Here is an 18,039-nt window from a genome sequence, read left to right on the forward strand (position 1 = left end):
AAAAATCCATCAGCACACTACAATGCTATCCTTGTAGTCAGCTATGCATTTAAGGTTCCAGTATTAAGCATGCTGAATGGCACAAAAAAAGCATATTTATTCTACTTGTGTTTTTCCTTCAATTATGCTTTTTTTGTCTTGAATGCTGATCTATCACTGTGAATACAAAAGTCTGAAAGAGGGAAGTGGCTGGGAGTCACAGGGAGACAATTAGAGCAATCCAACAGCAGAGAAAAAGAAAGGCACTGCTATCTCCCTGTACAGCTGAGGCCCATGTACACATACAGTACACTGGGCCTTGAAGGCCTTGGGCCACAGCCAGAGAACTGTGGATCTGTTCATTGAATGGCTGGCGTATTCAGAGCCTCAACAGTACACAAAAAAGCAATGTGCGCTTTGTGAGCTTCACCTGCGTAAACACCTAGGTACAGGTCAAGGTCCAGCCGCCGAGGGAAGCTGCCATTGAGGTGCTCTGTCACATTGATGTGCTTCTGTTCAGAGGCCCTGCAAGTCAGCGACAAAAGAACCAAAAATCCACAAGGACAAATAAACACAACAAAGAAAGAACGCTGGAACATGAAGGCACTACACAGAACACAATCTTCCTGTCCTGAAGCACAAGGTCAGTTTCAACAAGTGACAGATAATGCCAAAAAAAACAGTTTGGTTCAGTCGTCTTCTATTAAATCATCGACCATTTCCAGCCTCAAAATCAAAATCAGTCAGTTTGGCTTACAACACCTGCTATTCTCAATTTTTGAAAGCATTCATGCTTTTTACAGGGTGTAAGAGAAACAAAATCTTACCAGCGAGCAAGCCACCAGTCTTGTAGAACAAAGGTGATCTAAACAAGCAAACACACAAACAAATTAAATATAAAAAGTCAATTCATTAAATCATTCAATTTTGTCTCAAATTCACTTGAGATAAATATTTTGTATTTTTCCAAAATTTATAGAAAACACACACCAAATTAATTAAAGAAGGTGACTCACATGTGCTAGGGCATTGAGTAAAATGAGGACCAAGAGGACCAGGAAGTTAGCGCCTGCCCTGAAATACTTCACATACATACGCAGGCCGACGTTTCCTTCTGAGCGGCTTTCCTCCTCCATTGGTTGCATTGCCTACAAATAGACACTAGTGTCAATGCCAGCCATCCAGCAACACTTCAGATCAGGCAGAAATGAGCAGCAGGGAAAATGTGAGTAGCTTCTGCCCTCTAGTGGCTGTAGAATGCACACAAGCCTTTCCCTATACACATATGCTTAAAGCTTGATGAACACCATGTTTTCCAATTATAGCCAAGTTGTAGTAATTCGATGTTTCAACTATACCTACCACTGTAAGTGGCTCTGCTCCATCACTCAAAGAGTACAGAGAGGAGGAGAGGGAGGACATAGAGGACATTGAGTTGTCAGAGAGTGTATGGGGGAAGCGGGAGACAGTCCAAGGGATGGGGGTCGCGCCCTGCCTCTCCCTGTCCTGGCCCTCCTCCTCCTCCTCCTTCTTAAGCAGGGTGGTGAAGTCGAGTCCAGAGCTCTGTAACTCACTGTAGGTCCCCCGTGCCATCATCTGACCCTGGCAATGACAGCAAAGAGATGCAGTTAAGAGCACAAGAAGTCACACACATAGTCCTGGAAATTTCAGCATCTGTAAGTGACATGATATATGAGCCCCTGTTAATATTACTAATAAAAAGAACATTTATGTAAGTTTCTTTGCCTATGAATGTAACTTTTAAACTCTTACAGAAAGGAACACACACACACAAATCCCTCAAATGTGTTATATATAAGTAATAGAATAACATCCTAATTGAGGCTTTTGACAGAATGTTCTTGAATGTCTTCCGCCATGTTGGATGTATTCTGACAACAATAGTTACAGTTCATATATTATAAATATTTTAGTAAAAGTAATAATAGTCATATTAATGGATATTATAAAGTTAAATCATGCACTTCCCATTGTTTTACCTGCTCTACCATTGCACAATATATGCATATTTATTTTTTTGTTAACGATTGAAGCTGTGGCTGTGGAGTTTGGAAGGGATTGCTTGTAGTGACAAATCCACAGAGAATATTTCTGTGGCGACCAGGAGGTGCAGAAATGCAAACATCTAGAGAGCCAAACATGCCAATGTTTTCCTCAAGAGTCAAAAAAGACCAAACCAGAGCTAAAATGTCAGTAACTTTTGAACTTGAATCATCAAGCTGCTAGACACTCTGTTCCAATGAGATGATAATGAGCTGAGAGTGTAAGCACTGTATGCATTAGCAATACCGTCCAATTGTCAGCTTGTTCTTTAGTTATTCTGATACCAATTGGCCACAAATCAGTTAGTGAGGCTTCAACGCTAATCTGTTTGGGGACTGCTCTGTTATTGCCATGGTCATAGGTCACTTACTGCTGGTAAGCATGACTCTGCATGTCCTAAAGAAAACAGAGTGGTTTGTCTGACCAATAAAGGAGCAGGAGACAGGTACTGTTTTCTTTTGGCTGTGTCATTGTTGGAATCCACTTTAATCGCTGTGAATCCAAGATGATATCCTCAGGTAACTACAAACTTTTTAAAGCGACCTTGAAGTCTACAGAGGTTGACTGTTTGATACTAAAAAGATACATTTTGGGTGTGGTGTCACTGAAAAGTTATTGAGCTGAGAAACACAATGCAATTAGACATAGGCCTAAGTGATACTATAAGACAGTGAATGTCATTTTTACGCCATATAATATGATCATGATTAAAACTATTTAAATAGCAAATATTCAGAGTAAATGGAGCATCATAAACAGTAACAACTCTTTGGTTGGCTTATTTGATGCACTACTGTTTAATTACCACCTGAGCACTTTTCTTTACATGTAAACTCTTAGAAACACAAGACAAACACACACCTGCTTTAAGACAACAATTTGATCTGCAGCCTTCAGATATTGGATTTGATGAGTAACCAGGATACGAGGCTTCTTCCTCAAAAGTCCACAAATGCACCTGAAGGAAACACTTTTTACAACAAAAACTACTAACATATTTTCACCACCTGATTTTAACACCTGATTAACTGATATGTACTTTCCATTTGAGTTCTCCATTGACAAAAATGGGGAGATGTTAGTAACAAAACTTACTCTTCAAAGAGGTGCCTTCCCACCTCGGCATCCACAGCACTGAGAGGGTCATCCAGCAAGTAGATATCTGCATCCTGATACACTGCTCTAAAAGATGCACAAATATGGATGTTATCTCGGTCACTGACACTGAAAGAAATGTGCATTGCTGTAGTTATCTAGCACACCTTGCTAAGCTGACCCTTGCCTTCTGTCCTCCACTGAGGTTGGCCCCTCTGTCCCCAACTATCGCCAAGTCACCACCTGGCAATAGGTCCATGTCCTGAATAAGGTCCAAATGCAACCCTTACCAATCATTCACATTTACACTGGACTCACTACAAGCTAAACCTTCCTAATACATAGACTACAGAAAATGAAAATGCAGCGGGGCTGTAATAATCAACAGTGATTCTCACTCTCTTGAGGGCGCAGGCTCTCAGAACTCTATCATACTTCTGGGGGTTGAGCTCTTTGCCAAAAAGGATGTTGCTCCGAATCGTACCAGGTAAAATCCAGGGCAGCTGAGAAGTATATGTCAGCTCTCCTTTGACCTTGACCACACCACTTTCCTGACTCAGTTCTCCCAGGATGGCACTGAGGAGCGAGGACTGGCATGCACAAACACAGGACAAAAAACAAGATTTCAAAAACATTTTGGCATTGTTGGAGGCTTAAAATCACTTTCTTGCTGAGTAAGATGAGAAGATCAAAACCACTGGAACTGGAGGTAGCCTAATTAGCTAGCATAAAGTTGTTCACAAAGAGATTTTTACAGGCTAGCACATAACTAGCAGTAAAACACACATTGTCGTTTCTGTTTGTGAATAAATTAAACAAACAACTTACAACATGTTAATTAGGAAGCTTTAGAGGCGCTGGTAAGGTGTATTTTTGAACTTATGAGAGCCAGGCTAGCTGTTTCCCCCTGCTTCCAGTCTTTATGCTAAGCTAAAATAGATTAAGCTAATTGTCTCCCGACTCTAGCTCCATATCTACCACACAACCATGAGAGAGATATGTATCTTCTCATCAAACTCTTGGTAAGAAAGTGAGTAAGTATATTTTCCAAAAGACAATAATTAATGGCATTTCAGCTAACCAAAAGAATGGCTTTAATGAGAAATGCTAGCTCTACTATCTTACAGTAACAGTGTAATACAATAATCAATGGCAAAATTAAGCAATCTTGTTATTAAAACCAGTGACTTTTTATAAGGCATTCAAAACTAAAAACTCAGCACTGACTTAACTCTTTACTGCTAATACAATTGATAATATTACATTATTAACATTTTTGAGTTACTTAACATGTCTCAAGTTTATCATCATCGTGTGTGCATGACTATAAACCCAGGAATACAAAATAGACCTGACCTTTCCAGCCCCAACAGGTCCGATTACTGCCAGGAGCTGCTCTGGCCTCACTGTAAAAGACACGTTCTGTAAAGTTGGAGCCTCTAGCATCTGTAAGACAAAGTAAATAAACTGAAACCCTGTCATGGAGTAACTATTCAGAAAGTCTGTTCATGTCTGCTTTACTTACATAGCTCAAAATCAAAAGTTTGTCCCAGAGGCTTCACAATCTCTATAGCGACACTATCTATAAGGAGAGACACCATGCCCACAAATAATTCTCACCTTATCCCAGTAGCATATTAAATCCTGAATTTTGACCATACAGTCCTTCTTCTCTGCCACAGGAAGCCCCAAATGCTGAGGAGCAACTTCATCCAGCAAAAGAAAATTCTTAGAAGGAGAATTACATTCAGAGTTTCAGTTTCCACAGACAGTAATCAACACACACAAATATGGCCTGCATGTGGTGTATTTACTTGAATCCTTCTAATGCTGATGAGAGACTCAGAGACCTTCTCTATGGCAAAGGGAAAGAAGAGTGTGATGGTGAGTCTGACCGCTCCATAGAGGGAAACAGCCATAAACACTCTGCTAGCAGACAACTGGTTTCCTGTCAGCACGTAGACACAGACGGTGATGAAGACGATAATCTTGTTGGCCACAAAGAAAGATGCCATGTTCAGGCCACGCAGGAAGGAGCTTTTCATGATCTTGGAGATTTCCATTCTGTGCAATAACAAGACATGTTGTCAGTAAACACTGCAGGCCTACATGTACAGGTACATTATTCTCAAATGTATTGCAGCAAACAGGAGTATTTGTTTTTTACATGCTTGTTAATTAAGAGGACATGACACAAACATGTTAATAGATTTCAACGGAATTTGGTAAAAGGAAAGGTAGGTTAGTTATTGGTGTACCTTCTGACCTCATCCACCAATGCAGCAAAAGGCTTTTCCCACCCATACATCTTTATAACGCGGATCCCAGAAATTACTTCATTCATTGTGCGTATCCTTTCATCTGTTAAGACTGCTGTTTCAGCCCTAAACAACAGACACAAATTACAGCAATGGCCTGGCACCAGTGCAACACACAACATAAACTTAAAGTAAAGAAAATTATTTTCTATATTTGATCAATCTGGCGAATGACTACAAACCTGAGATTCGAGAACAACTGTCCAAACATAGTCTGTACTGGCATCAGGATGAAGAAGACAGCCATTCCCGCAAGGCATGATGGGCCAATCGCATACATCAACAAAAATAATACCGTTGCTGCTTGTAGAGGACCAATCCACAAAAAGTGCAAATATAAGGTTACCTGTTATAAAACGATGAAGAGGAAAGAATTACTGAGGTATGGTCTGTATTATTGAATGAGTAAGTCACATGTGAAATATGAATTTAAAGATAAACATAAAATACTTTCATATGATTACCTCATCAAATTTGTTAACATCATTGGATAAGAGGTTCACAATTTGTCCTGTGGTAGTTTTGGCAAATGCTTTGCTGTTAAGACAAAGAGCCTTTGCAGAACAAAGGTGTTAAATTAAGTCATACATACATACAGACATTTATACATAGATGTGTCATAATGACTGACCTTCTGATAAATCATGTGGCACATGGCCACACGAATCTTCATGCCTGCCCGCTGGACGTGGTAGAAATAGAGATGATGAAGGACAGCCAGAACGACGGTTAACAAGGAGAAGCCTGCAGCATAGCTGTAGGCCTCATAGACTGCAGCTTTGTTGGTGGGGTCATAACACTCAAAGTACTCAATTATCTTCCCAAGTAGCAACGGCTGAATGACTTTGATAACTTCCTGATAGAAAATGAAAATATTAATTGTTAATACAGCATTGTTCTCTGTAGACTTTTGGTTTCACTGTGAGATTGCACGGTACCTCTATAAAGATGTATATTCCAATGAGTGCGTATGATCTCCAATAGCACTGAACAAGAACTTTGGCAAGTCTGGGTGGGCACATATCTTTTGCCGCCTGTTGAACCTCTCTGTTCCAGTACCTTTGAAAAGTGAAAAGAAAAGCAATGGTTACTCCCAGTCAGTAATGTATAATAATGCACTGTTACAGTACTCACAATAATGAACTGTTGCACTACAGAATGTTTCTCGAAAGAAATCACAACAAATTCAGTTCCACATTTCAAGCAAAATCATTCATTATTATTATAATAATGTCTCGCTTGTGTGGATGTTAACTGACTAAGTGTGCATCTTACATTTCTACAGATTTTAGTGTGTAGCTGTCTACATACACGTTTCTACATGATAGAATATTTTAGAAGAAAAAAAAGTCTGGACTGTTCAGAAGCTCAAATAAATCATGAAGGTGCTCTTTGGAAGGGGAAGACAAATGTTCAAAAGAGGGAAAAAAAAAGAAAAGAAAAAAAGGTTTCAAGGCACTCCTCTTGCAAAAAAAATAAAAAGCCAGGCCACAACTTATCCAGGACTCAATGAAAACATTGATTGCAGTCCTTTTTTGTAGTTATGTCTCATTTATAGTGCTTTTGCAAAATTCATTTAGTCATATTTATTTTTGTTTTCCTTTTTTCTGTTTTGCACATCCATGTTTTTTCTTATTTTACTTTTATTTTTTTCTCTTCCTTGTATATATTTTTTAGAGCCATCTGGTGGTTATACTTTACATTTGTAACCTTTAATCTCACTGGCTGTTTGCTCAGGTATTTACAATTATCAGGTGTTAATAAATCCAACGTACATCTCAGTTCTCTTAAATTGCAGCTCCTCCACTTGCCTCCCTTCCTCGCGTCTTAGTTCGGTCCACCGTGGAAGCACGGGAGAGACACGAGGAAATTATGGGAGGAGAGAGGAAACGAGGAAATGTGTTTTAGAGGGATGAGAAGTCTTTTCCTCTGAAGCGTCACATGAATTTGTCAGCTGTATGGGTGAGGTTAGCAACCCTATTAGCTGCACCGCTTCTGGGAAGGCTGCTCTGGTGTATCCTTGCTCATACTGTAGCTCCTCGCTGATCCCTCCTCGATGCTCACTCCTTGTATTCAGAGCAGGAATAAGAGCTTTGAGATGGCCTTCACGAAGGAGGGATAGAACAACTTCCGGTTCAGCAGAGGCGCGAAGAGCTATCAAATATGGGAACTGAGATGCACCTATGGTGTCTATTAAAGGGTAAACTGTGTGTTGAGGGCTACACTCAAATGAAGGCCGTTTGTGCCGCTGCGTGTGGGTTGCTGGCCTGTTCTATTTTTTATGTACTAAGATTACGACATGAAATAGGCATTTAAATAAAGGCTTTTTAAATTGTTTGCAAGAAGAGTGCCTTGGACCTTTTTTCTCTTATGATAGAATATTTACTGAGGTACTGTAATCAATTATTTGTAGCACTGCATCGTAACGAGAAAATAATAGCAAGACTCTCTATATATAGCTTTTGCATTGGATTGAATTCTAATTGGATCTGAATTATAAAGAAAGAGCTTTGCTTTGTTGCTTAGCTCTTCACTGCCACAATTTAATACAAACCCCTCATTACTGCAGCTGCAATATCTAACTATTGGTATGTGTCATCATCATCCATCAATAGCCTTAGCTGTGAAGAACTTGCACTATACTCTTCCATTATGGCCATTGATCATCCCTCAACTGGATGGCATAGGCCACCTCTTTCTGGGTCTCTCCCACCCTGGCCTTGTGCGGGGGCGATGCTGACATTTTGACGCGCAAACACATAGCTGGAAATGACTCCAGTACGTACTGTAATGCCAATTATGATTCAGTAAGCTCTCATGTGACAGTTTGAGAAGTACTGTCTATACTGTATATAGGTGGGCTCTCCTCCAAGCACAAAGTGAAGTCTGACACCAAACCCCCTAAAAGTGGGTAGTCTGTCCCCTATTAAGAAGATGTCCAGGCTGATAGGTGCCAGGCAGTGGTGGGGACATCCTTGAGTCTCTGGTTGGCTATTAAACACACTAAACAGTGGAGAAGGGGGTAATTCCAATATGTCTGTGGCTTAGTATGTGAATAAAGCTCTGATTGTTGTTTGAATATAGTAGTTTTGATTAGTATGCTTTTGCTGAAGTGGTGAATTGGGTCTTGGACAATGCCCAAATCGACCATTTACTATTTCCATTCAGGGGGATTTCAATGTCAATTACTATACACCTTGAAGTTGCAATGATGTCAAGAATAAGAATCTGATCTAAACCTGAGCAGTGGACAGCCGTGCTAGTCAATGGGCAGCCAATAAGAAATAGCATGAATTAACATAAGGAGGTTCACAGGTGTGCATGGTACCAGACCACCTCATGGTAATGGTTGAAGATCAGCTGTGTTTCATCAGTCCAGAAGCCACATATTCTGGACACTAATCAAGAGAACCAGAGGTGTCAACTGATATATGATGGAGAATTGGATTCCTGTGCCTCAAAAACTATTGGATAGAGAGTGGACACTTTTCAAAATTGCTATCATGGAAACTGATGCTAGGAGTTGTGACCAGAAGGTGGTTTGTGTCTTTCCTCTTAAGGCAAGGCAGTTTTATTTGTATAGCACATTTCAGCAACAAGGCAGTTTATAGTGCTTTACATAAAAACATTAAAGAGCAGTTAAAAACAATTGAAAACATTTATAGAGAATATAAAAATAGCTATAATAGAATAAGACAGGTATGAAAATACAAGAATAAAAGTTACAGTGCAGTGTAAGAAACAGTCTAAAACCCCAACAACGGAAGGGGGGGCAAGCTAATCAAATCTAATCAAAATGTAATCAATCAAGCTAAAGAGGTATTACTGGCGTTCTACCCTGTTTCCTAGAATCTAAGCCTATTTATAGTATTAGCTACTTGGGAGAATCCCAGTAAATAAGGGTTTACCAACACAATGATAGAGGGAAATGAACATTGATTCCTCCTTTTCATTTGCCTTTTTTCTTGTATTTTATACCTGTATTTGTATAGACAAATTGATTTTTTACTCACTGTTATATTTATATTTGACCCTTCCCCCTGTAACAAACACTGTTTAACACCATTTACTGTAAAATGCTCTGAATTCCACCAACACAATGATAGAGGGAAATGAGCATTGAACTAAATTGATAAAAGACTTTATTCAATGTCTTACCATTGTAGCTCCTCTCCGAGTCTATCTGATGCATCTTCTGGGAGAACTTTATACATGTCATCTTCCTCCAACTTCCTCTTGTACCCGATACTGAACAAGGGATTCAGCCAACTAGAGAGAAAGTACATCAAAGTATGTTCAATAGTTGAAAATAATTATTAGTGTTCAAAGAAACTATGAAAACCTAGTTTGGCATAATGAGAAAGCGTAAAAATAAAAGAGATACAAGGCTTTCACCAGAAGACATTAATGCTACTGTGCATTATAGAAGTAGTCCACATGTACCATGTTTTGTTAACGTATACTAACAAAAAATGGTCCATTCTTCAGAATAATCTGTTTATTTATGCAACTGTAGCACACTTCCAAAACTTGTTTACTTTATAATTTATAGGTTTAGGCCTAATACTGTCTTTTTACTTACTTACTTACTTTTCACTTTAGCACTTTGTCTTTCTAACTGCCAAGAAAAGTGCCACAGTGTGTGGCAGCCACACGAATTAAGTTATTATAGTACTTTTACTTAACTATAAACAATAATAGCCCACTTTTTCATGCTCCATGCTACTCTACAATTCCTCTGCATGAGTCTGCCTGTTGGGATTTCAGACTTCAGGAATAAACGTTTAGCTACCGAGGAGCCTGACTTCTCTCCTCCGTGTGGGAACAGTGTTGTTTATGTTTAAGCATGGGCGGATGCTCAGCAGCTGCCTGCTATCACATCCAGGGGGACACACTGTCTTTTGAGTGGCCACAAACTGTCACACAGGAGAGCTCTCCATTCAATTAATGTCAAACACGGCTGTCACTACAGGCCGCTTTTCTTACCAGAAGAAAATCTTGGAGAGAAGATTAGCTGAAGCCGACGGATTATCCTTCGCCTCCTTCCACAGTGGTTCCATGCCCCCCCCACCCCACCCAAAAAGTAAAAGCAACCTGAGGACTTTCTCTGCAGTCTATGTGGCAGGGAGCTATCGACAAAAGACTCAATGGAGGAAAACTCTGACTGCACAGCTGCTGTAAAGTCCAATGTCTGTCAATATCACACCTACTGTACAGACATTGAGGGCAGGATTACTACAGGACGCAAAGCCGTGCTGTCAGGTGAGCGCGGCGCTGCTTAACCCCGCCCACCGCCTGGGGATTGGCTGACGGTGGACTCAATCACTTCCCAAATTTACGTTCATGTCATGAGCTCTGTTCTTACCCAAAGAACAATTATGTAGACTACACAAATGTACTGCAGTAAAAGTAATATCATCCACATTGTATCAGCAACCAAACTACCCATGCAGAATATGACCTTATAGTGGTATATATATATATATATATATATATATATATATATATATATATATATATATATATATATATATATATAAGGCAGACTGTACACATATTTCCCTCTGAAATGGAGTACAAGTATAAAGTAGCAGAAATGTGTACATAATTGTGCTTTACAGTACTTGTGTAAATGTACTAAGTTACATTTACATCATGTGACAAAGTGGGTGATGCACTCACTACTTGTTTATTGTGCTTATGTACATTTGTCCATCATTTTTACTTTTATATTTTATTATTTGTATATATTTTTGTATTTTATTTGTTTACGTATTGCAATGACTGTTTTGTAAACTACTTTTTTGAAATAAAGTTAAAAAAATCCATATTTATTTTACACATTGCTCTAGTTATTGTATATTGTATTCATTTCACACACAACCACTGTTTAGTCTCAGTTAGATTTATTAAGTTGCAGATTTGAACAGTTAATTGTTTGTTTCTTCATACTCGAGTATGAAGAAACAAACAATTAACTGTAAATGTATGAAAATTTATTATTTGGATTAATAGAATATGAATTCTTGCTCTCAATTTTACCCGATCAATTCAATTAGTATAAATCAAAATGTTCCAAACCTTTCTGATATACTGATTACTGTATCTATTTCAAACTATTAGTTATAAGATATAGTTTCATCTATAATTGAATAAGCCAATGGAAAGTTGTTTAAACTTCACAAGGTTTTTATTTACCTTTCTTCTTGAATTGTATACCAGTGTTTGTGTAGAAAAGTTGATATTGGCTGTTATATTTATATTTGACCTTTTCCCCTGTTACAAACACTGTTTAACACCATTTTCTGTAAAATGCTCTGAAATCCACTTCTGCTTGATTTTCTACCAATAAAGATGTGTATTTATTCTAAAAAAAAATTCCACATACTCCAAATGCAGCTCTAATACATTTGTACATCTTCAGTGTTACGCAAACATGGATATATTTTTGGTTTGTATTTTTCCCATTCTGTAACAGAAAAAAAAATTATTTAAAATAATACTAACAAGTCAACAATTGCAAGATTTGTAATCTTTCTGGCATGTCTTAGTTTTCCTAATGATTTCCTGTATAACTCAATTGAGGTCCACATTACAGCTGATAAAGTTCTGATGCCGCCTTCTCTTTTGAAAATGACAATCATTAGTTGACAGTCATTCAGTTGCTAATGATGTGTCCTAGATGGACCAGTAACTGGACTTTGTCACATTGCTTCTTATTTTGAGGTTTGCTGATTACTCCTTATTTATTTGTTTGTATGATTTTTTTTTTTTTTTTAAAGATAATTTTTTTGGGGGCTTTTCCCTTTATTTGAAAGTGGATAGACATGAAAGGGGGAGAGAGATGGGGGATAAGACGTAGCAAAGGGCAGCAGTTCAAATTCGAACCCTACGCCGCTGCAGGACTTAGCCAACATAGGGCGAACGCTCTTACTGGTTGAGCTAGAGGTCACCCCTGTTTGTATGATATTTCAATATTGTATTGCCTTTCAAATACTGCTTGCCAAATTTGAATGACTAACTGCCAGCTCATGCTTCCTTCCTACTATTTTACTGTCAGACACCTGTGTCCATCCCTCGTCACTAGAGACACAGACAAGATGTCCTGTCTGTAAATCATCTCAGTGAAACACATGTCCACAGTATAATTTGCCTGCATAGGGCAGTATATTTCTTCTAATTTTCACGAATGTGCTAAAAGACTGTCTTAAAACTCCAAATAGTCATGCTTGCAGAATCTAGCTTTTCTCAGCGACCTGGCAGGGCTGGGTGCCACTATTGGTGCCACAGTGTCCAATGAATGGAGGGCCATCAGCCGTGCATTCCTAGTCATCACAGCAACCTGGATGCTCCAGGGTCTGTGGAACAACTGTGCTGGAAATGCCCTTGGAGCTCTGCACTGCATACATATCCTTCAGCTGGAAGGTAAGCTAAAAGGGTCTGAGTTTCACAGTGACCACATAACAGTATCTGTCTGTTCTCACACTGTTGCATGTCGCATTTGTCTCTCCCAATATAGTGGTTGGAAACACATCTAGTGTGTGACCATAGCCTAAGACCTACAGCAAGGTATTGTATGTAGGGACTGTGGAGGTGCTTTATGAAATATTTCTAATGTGTAATAATAGTGTAACCTAAATATTCTTCACCACAGAAACAGATGTATCACATTGGTTTTACAAGCATGTATCAATAATTTTTAAGATGTTGTCAAACTTCTATCAAAACTCAAACTTAGCAGAATACATTCAGTGCATATTTTTACATATATTTTAAGGTGCAGTAGATACTCAAACATTTGTTCCTATAGGGCCATTACCACTTTTGCAATTTGTTTATTACATAAAGTAGTCTTTGAAATTGCTATTGAAGTTTACTGGGAAGTAAAATGTTATGAAAGACGGAATTGTTCAGTGATGTGTTTTGCAAATAAATCTTTATTTTAGGTTCATCATAAAGTGTCTTTTATAGAGGATACAGTCTGACAGCGTTCTGTCAATTTGTCAGTGAAAGAATCACATTATCTTTGTTTTAAAAATGACCAACATTTTCATCTTGGGTTTCAGATTGTCTTACTTTTCACTCACATGCCTATTTATTTTTCTTTTTAAATAAAAACTCTTAAGTTATACCTGTTTCCATAATGAAATATTATTATTATCTTTTACTATGGTCATTGCTGCTATAATCACAAATGACTTGTTACCTTAAAAAATGTTTATTTCAGATTTATAGCAAAAATAAAACACCAACAATTAGACACCATTCAATTCAAAGCATAAAAAGCATTTGCCAACCCTTTTAACCCATATTTTATGTATTGTATTGCATCATTTACTTGATATTGAAGACATTTTGCTCTTATTGTCCATAATTAGTTGTACTAATTAATTCAGGTATATGTAGTTATATATATATATATATATATATATATATATATATATATATATATATATATATATATTTTTATATACTTTTCTTTTTAACTAACAATTGCAGAGTGGTTTGAGATTCCCAGCTCCATCTGTTGGTGGCAGAAGTGTGTTTGCAGAAACATTAGTATGTATATCCACCAGATGGGGCACTATTTCACATTAGAAAAGCTTAATGAAATATTTATTTGGGTGAGTTTTCCCTTATTGTTTGCTTTTTATATGTGACATCTCACTTATATTTTTAGTTGTCCTTTTCTAAATGTATCAACACATTTCTCTGCAATGTAACAGCATATTTGTTTCCTTCGCATGCTGTCAGATCAAAGTAAGTGACAAGCTGTTAATAAGTTATCTAAATCCTGCTATTTTAGGTCTTTGAGGAAGTTACTGCACTCTTGTTAGTGCAAGGTGAAAGGTAGAAGGTGACACATTCACTGCTGTTTCCTATCTTAAATGTGACTGTGGTTTCTCTAGACTGTTATTTTTTAAACTCTTTTAATAAATAAATCCAAAGATGAGTGATGATTATGTGAAAATAAGTATGTAATGAATGTAATATGTAAAATAATAGAGACTTTTGTGAAGCTTAATGTTGTTGTTTTTGTTGAGGCTGTCAGGTGCTGGTTCCCCTTATACGTAATTTGTGTGTGGTGTGAATGGACAAATTAGCAGGAACACCTTACAATTTATCATTGGCTCATACTGTACATCCATAAAATAATGTATGATGCATTGTTAGTTTAACCTTACCGTGAAGTAGGAATGGTTTGACCGCTGACACATTTTACAGGTTAATACATTAATAATGTAACACACCTCAGAATGAATACTATATGTTTGATACCTAAGTGCATTTACTTTTACTTCAGTAAACATTTTACTGCAAACATTCTGTTTTTAACAAAGTATTTTTCCATAATGGTATCATTACTTTTACTTAGTAATTTGAGTATTGGACTTCATGCCCATCACAGTGATAGGCCCATTCAAAATATGTACACACACATAGCAAAGAATTAATCTTGCATGCCTACATTTGCTTTAATTTTGAATGGCGTTACTGATGTCATCATGATACTTTCAACATTCATAACTTTCAATCCCCACAATCTATGACTGTGAGTCACAGTGACGTGTACTGGATGAGGGGTTGGAAGGAGCGATAATAGACCATTGGCCCCTTGTTGATATTTAGGGCCAAACTCCTCCCTACAGAATAAAACAGTCCACAACACATTAACTATCAATTGCAGCCTATCCATTGAACTTAGTACATAGTGCAGAACATAGCTACATTTTCAACAAGCCTTACTAGCCAGGGAACCATTATCAATTCCAGGTCTCACAAACTTAATTGGCCGTCACACAGTGTGGAGGAGTCCTCTTTGCAGAATGAGCAGCATGTCTCAGGAGATCTTGGCCTTTTTATTAAGCACTTCGGGATGGGTGCTGGTGTCTTCCACCTTGCCGATGGAATACTGGGAGGTATCTTCAAATGATGGAACAGTCATCACCACAGCTACATTCTATTCTAATCTTTGGAAGACCTGTGTCATTGATTCAACTGGAGTCTCTAACTGCAAAGACTTTCCCTCGTTGCTTGCATTGAATGGTCAGCTTGTTTTTCCCTTCTCATTGAATTCTTGGTTTGGTTCTTGGATTTATGGAGTTTTCTGTTTGTTTTTCCGTCAAAGAGTGTGTGTAAAGCCTTAAATGCTTGTTGTAATTTTTCAAGTGTTGATTCATCCTCAGATTCCAATTGCAAGTGCTCAACCTTAGGTCTTTCTCCGTCTAAGTTTTTTTTATATATATATATATATATATATATATATATATATATATATATATATATATTCAAGATGATACTCAGGATTAATAGAAATCCTAACACCTAATGCAAGTCTTAAAGAACCAACTCATTTACCTCCAAATATGTCAATGTTTAGCCTTTGTTCTCTGAGCTTGAAAGCTATAAAGGAAATTTACTGGGAACCTCAGGCGGTTTCTCCCACGGCTGATTAGTTTCAGAGGTTAACTTCCAAGGTAATATTTGCCTCAAAATCACATCTGAATAGGACATTTCATACCAAGTCACTCTCCGCACTACCAAAAAAGTGGCTGAAAACAATTAGAATTATTCATGACAAATTGCATTTGTTGCTTAATGTGTAAAGTAGTCACTTGCCCAATGACCTTGCGATGTGCAGATGTGAGTACAGGGAATGCAAAACCATAGAATGGAGCCACTCAAAGTAACACACTTTTGATTGTATATAAGTTGACCTCTATCTATGTTTGCAGGCTACATTCAAGCATGCAGGGGATTGATGATTGCAGCCGTCTGTCTGGGTTTTTTTGGTTCTATATTTGCCCTTGTTGGAATGAAATGCACCAAACTTGGAGGAACTGACAAAAACAAAGCCAGTATTGCCTGCTTTGCAGGTGTAATTTTCCTTCTTAGTGGTAAGTATAGTGAAATTGTTTGTATGATATCTGTAAATATCTATGTGATCTAATACGATTCCCTATTTTTCTTGTTGTTCTCAGGCCTCTGCTCACTTTCATCATGCTCCCTCTATGCACACCGGATAACAACAGAGTTTTTTGACCCAATGTTTTATGACCAGAAGTAAGAACCATCTGACTGTACAGCCAGTGTTTGAATTTAACTCAACCAATTAAGAAAAATATCATTAAGTTGGTTATTGGTCGTTGTCTGTAGGTATGAACTGGGAGCTGCGCTTTTTATCGGCTGGGCAGGTTCTATCCTCTGTATCCTCGGAGGCAGCGTGCTCTGCTTCTCCATTACAGGTTCTTTTACCAAAAGGTTAGTTTGAGTAACACATACTATGTTTACATTATACAGAGGATACATTTATGAATCAATTATGTTGAGCCATATATGTGTTTGATTAATGAGGATGAGTCTGTGTTCTGTTTCTTTACAGCCACAGTCGAGCAAACTATATCTACAAAGGTGCTGTCTCACATTCTCATATCTCCTCCCGCCCAAGAGGGCAGGCACAGTCTGTAAACCAGAGGCCACCTCCTGACTGCAGCAACTCCTCCAGGATTCAGCACTTTGATAAGAATGTGTATGTGTGAGGTATGTGAATATAAAACACTATTAGCCAAAGCCACTGGTGAGTCTTAAAAGATACAGCACACTGTATGAAAGTTGGTGGTTTTGTCTAACAGGAGCAGCATTTCCTGATATTAATCCGTGGCTCACCAAGAATCTAGTTTGGAATATTTAAATGTTTTTTTTTTTTTCCAGGGATTTGAATTTAAAGTTGTGTGATGCAGTTTACTCTCTAATGTTGGGGGATTTCTATTTTCTATACAGCAGACAACTTCTGTATTTGGCAGTTCTACATATTACTGTGCACTGAATGCTCAGATTATGTATGTATTATGATTAAACAGCTCAATCAAAAACATTTTGTCCAAAATGGGCCTTTCTGATCTCATTTTTACATAATTGTCCTTTTTTTTAATGTATGTGGCAATTAAGTGTGTAATATTTTGTAAGACATTTCCTTTGTTGATTGAATATTTAACTGTAACTAACCTGTACATGTTGTTAATCTGTGATGACAATATTTCAAACTTTCAAACACAGATTCTTTTGTTTTCCATGGCATAACCATTAATTATGATTTTGTAGTAAGCTAACTTCAAGAAGATCAGAAAAGGACTGCATCTTATCATTGTCTGATTGACATGTGTGGTGAATGATGAGAAGGCTCTGTTATTTAGAAGAGTGTACGGTATGAGTAGAAATAAATAATGGTTAAAAATAGTTTCAGCTGACTATAAAGTGTTATTTCGTCAGTGATTACAGCAGGTCTGAAGAGGGCAGCAGTTTTGCACTTTGTGTTATGTTCTTTAAGAAGATTAGTGACATTAACCCATTTTATCCTAATATTATATTAGTGTGATGGACAAAAGTAATACAACATTTCAAGGTTGTTACAAGCGTGGGCTTTTACAATGTAAATTCATATTAAACATACATACCATGGGCTGCAAAAAGATGTACACTTGAAAAAGTAGCTAGAATTGGTTTGAATGCTTTCAAGTGGGTGTCACACTCCAGAAAGTTTACAGTAAACATCTCACACAATTGTATATAGCCCTCATCAACA

General features: G+C 37.7%; 2 protein-coding genes across 5 annotated transcripts in view; one reads left to right on the forward strand and one right to left on the reverse strand.

Moving 5' to 3' along the window:
• The window catches only part of LOC116047696 (multidrug resistance-associated protein 4-like), a 40,879-nt gene extending 30,160 nt beyond the window's left edge, over nt 1-10,719 (reverse strand). The window contains exons 1-18 of one of the 3 annotated variants that reach the window (XM_031296630.2): nt 10,443-10,719; nt 9,615-9,725; nt 6,395-6,515; nt 6,088-6,312; nt 5,921-6,010; nt 5,639-5,802; nt 5,397-5,522; nt 4,953-5,202; nt 4,759-4,866; nt 4,495-4,584; nt 3,537-3,728; nt 3,306-3,400; nt 3,139-3,225; nt 2,905-3,001; nt 1,342-1,581; nt 996-1,127; nt 807-844; nt 410-504 (exon numbers count right to left, since the gene is read on the reverse strand). In XM_031296630.2, coding sequence (XP_031152490.1) covers nt 410-504; nt 807-844; nt 996-1,127; nt 1,342-1,581; nt 2,905-3,001; nt 3,139-3,225; nt 3,306-3,400; nt 3,537-3,728; nt 4,495-4,584; nt 4,759-4,866; nt 4,953-5,202; nt 5,397-5,522; nt 5,639-5,802; nt 5,921-6,010; nt 6,088-6,312; nt 6,395-6,515; nt 9,615-9,725; nt 10,443-10,516 — 2,335 coding nt within the window. In that variant the 5' untranslated portion in view covers nt 10,517-10,719. Of the gene's footprint in view, nt 1-409; nt 505-806; nt 845-995; nt 1,128-1,341; nt 1,582-2,904; nt 3,002-3,138; nt 3,226-3,305; nt 3,401-3,536; nt 3,729-4,494; nt 4,585-4,758; nt 4,867-4,952; nt 5,203-5,396; nt 5,523-5,638; nt 5,803-5,920; nt 6,011-6,087; nt 6,313-6,394; nt 6,516-9,614; nt 9,726-10,442 lie in introns of those variants that run through there. The other 2 variants (XM_031296638.2, XM_036004492.1) reach the window with 2 other exon arrangements.
• Nucleotides 10,720-14,990: 4,271 nt separating this feature from the next.
• Nucleotides 14,991-17,672, forward strand: cldn10b (claudin 10b). 2 transcript variants are annotated; one of them, XM_031318601.2, is made up of 5 exons: nt 14,991-15,503; nt 16,193-16,354; nt 16,439-16,520; nt 16,614-16,718; nt 16,840-17,672. In XM_031318601.2, the coding sequence occupies exons 1-5, from the start codon at nt 15,284-15,286 to the stop codon at nt 16,994-16,996; spliced, it is 726 nt and encodes a 241-aa protein (XP_031174461.1). In that variant the 5' UTR covers nt 14,991-15,283; the 3' UTR covers nt 16,997-17,672. The 2 variants fall into 2 exon arrangements, with proteins under 2 accessions (XP_031174461.1, XP_031175131.1); XM_031319271.2 differs by lacking the exon at nt 16,193-16,354.
• The last annotated feature ends 367 nt before the right edge of the window (nt 17,673-18,039 follow it).

The sequence above is a fragment of the Sander lucioperca genome, chromosome 8 (genome assembly GCF_008315115.2).
Source record: "Sander lucioperca isolate FBNREF2018 chromosome 8, SLUC_FBN_1.2, whole genome shotgun sequence".
Lineage (NCBI taxonomy): Eukaryota > Metazoa > Chordata > Actinopteri > Perciformes > Percidae > Sander > Sander lucioperca.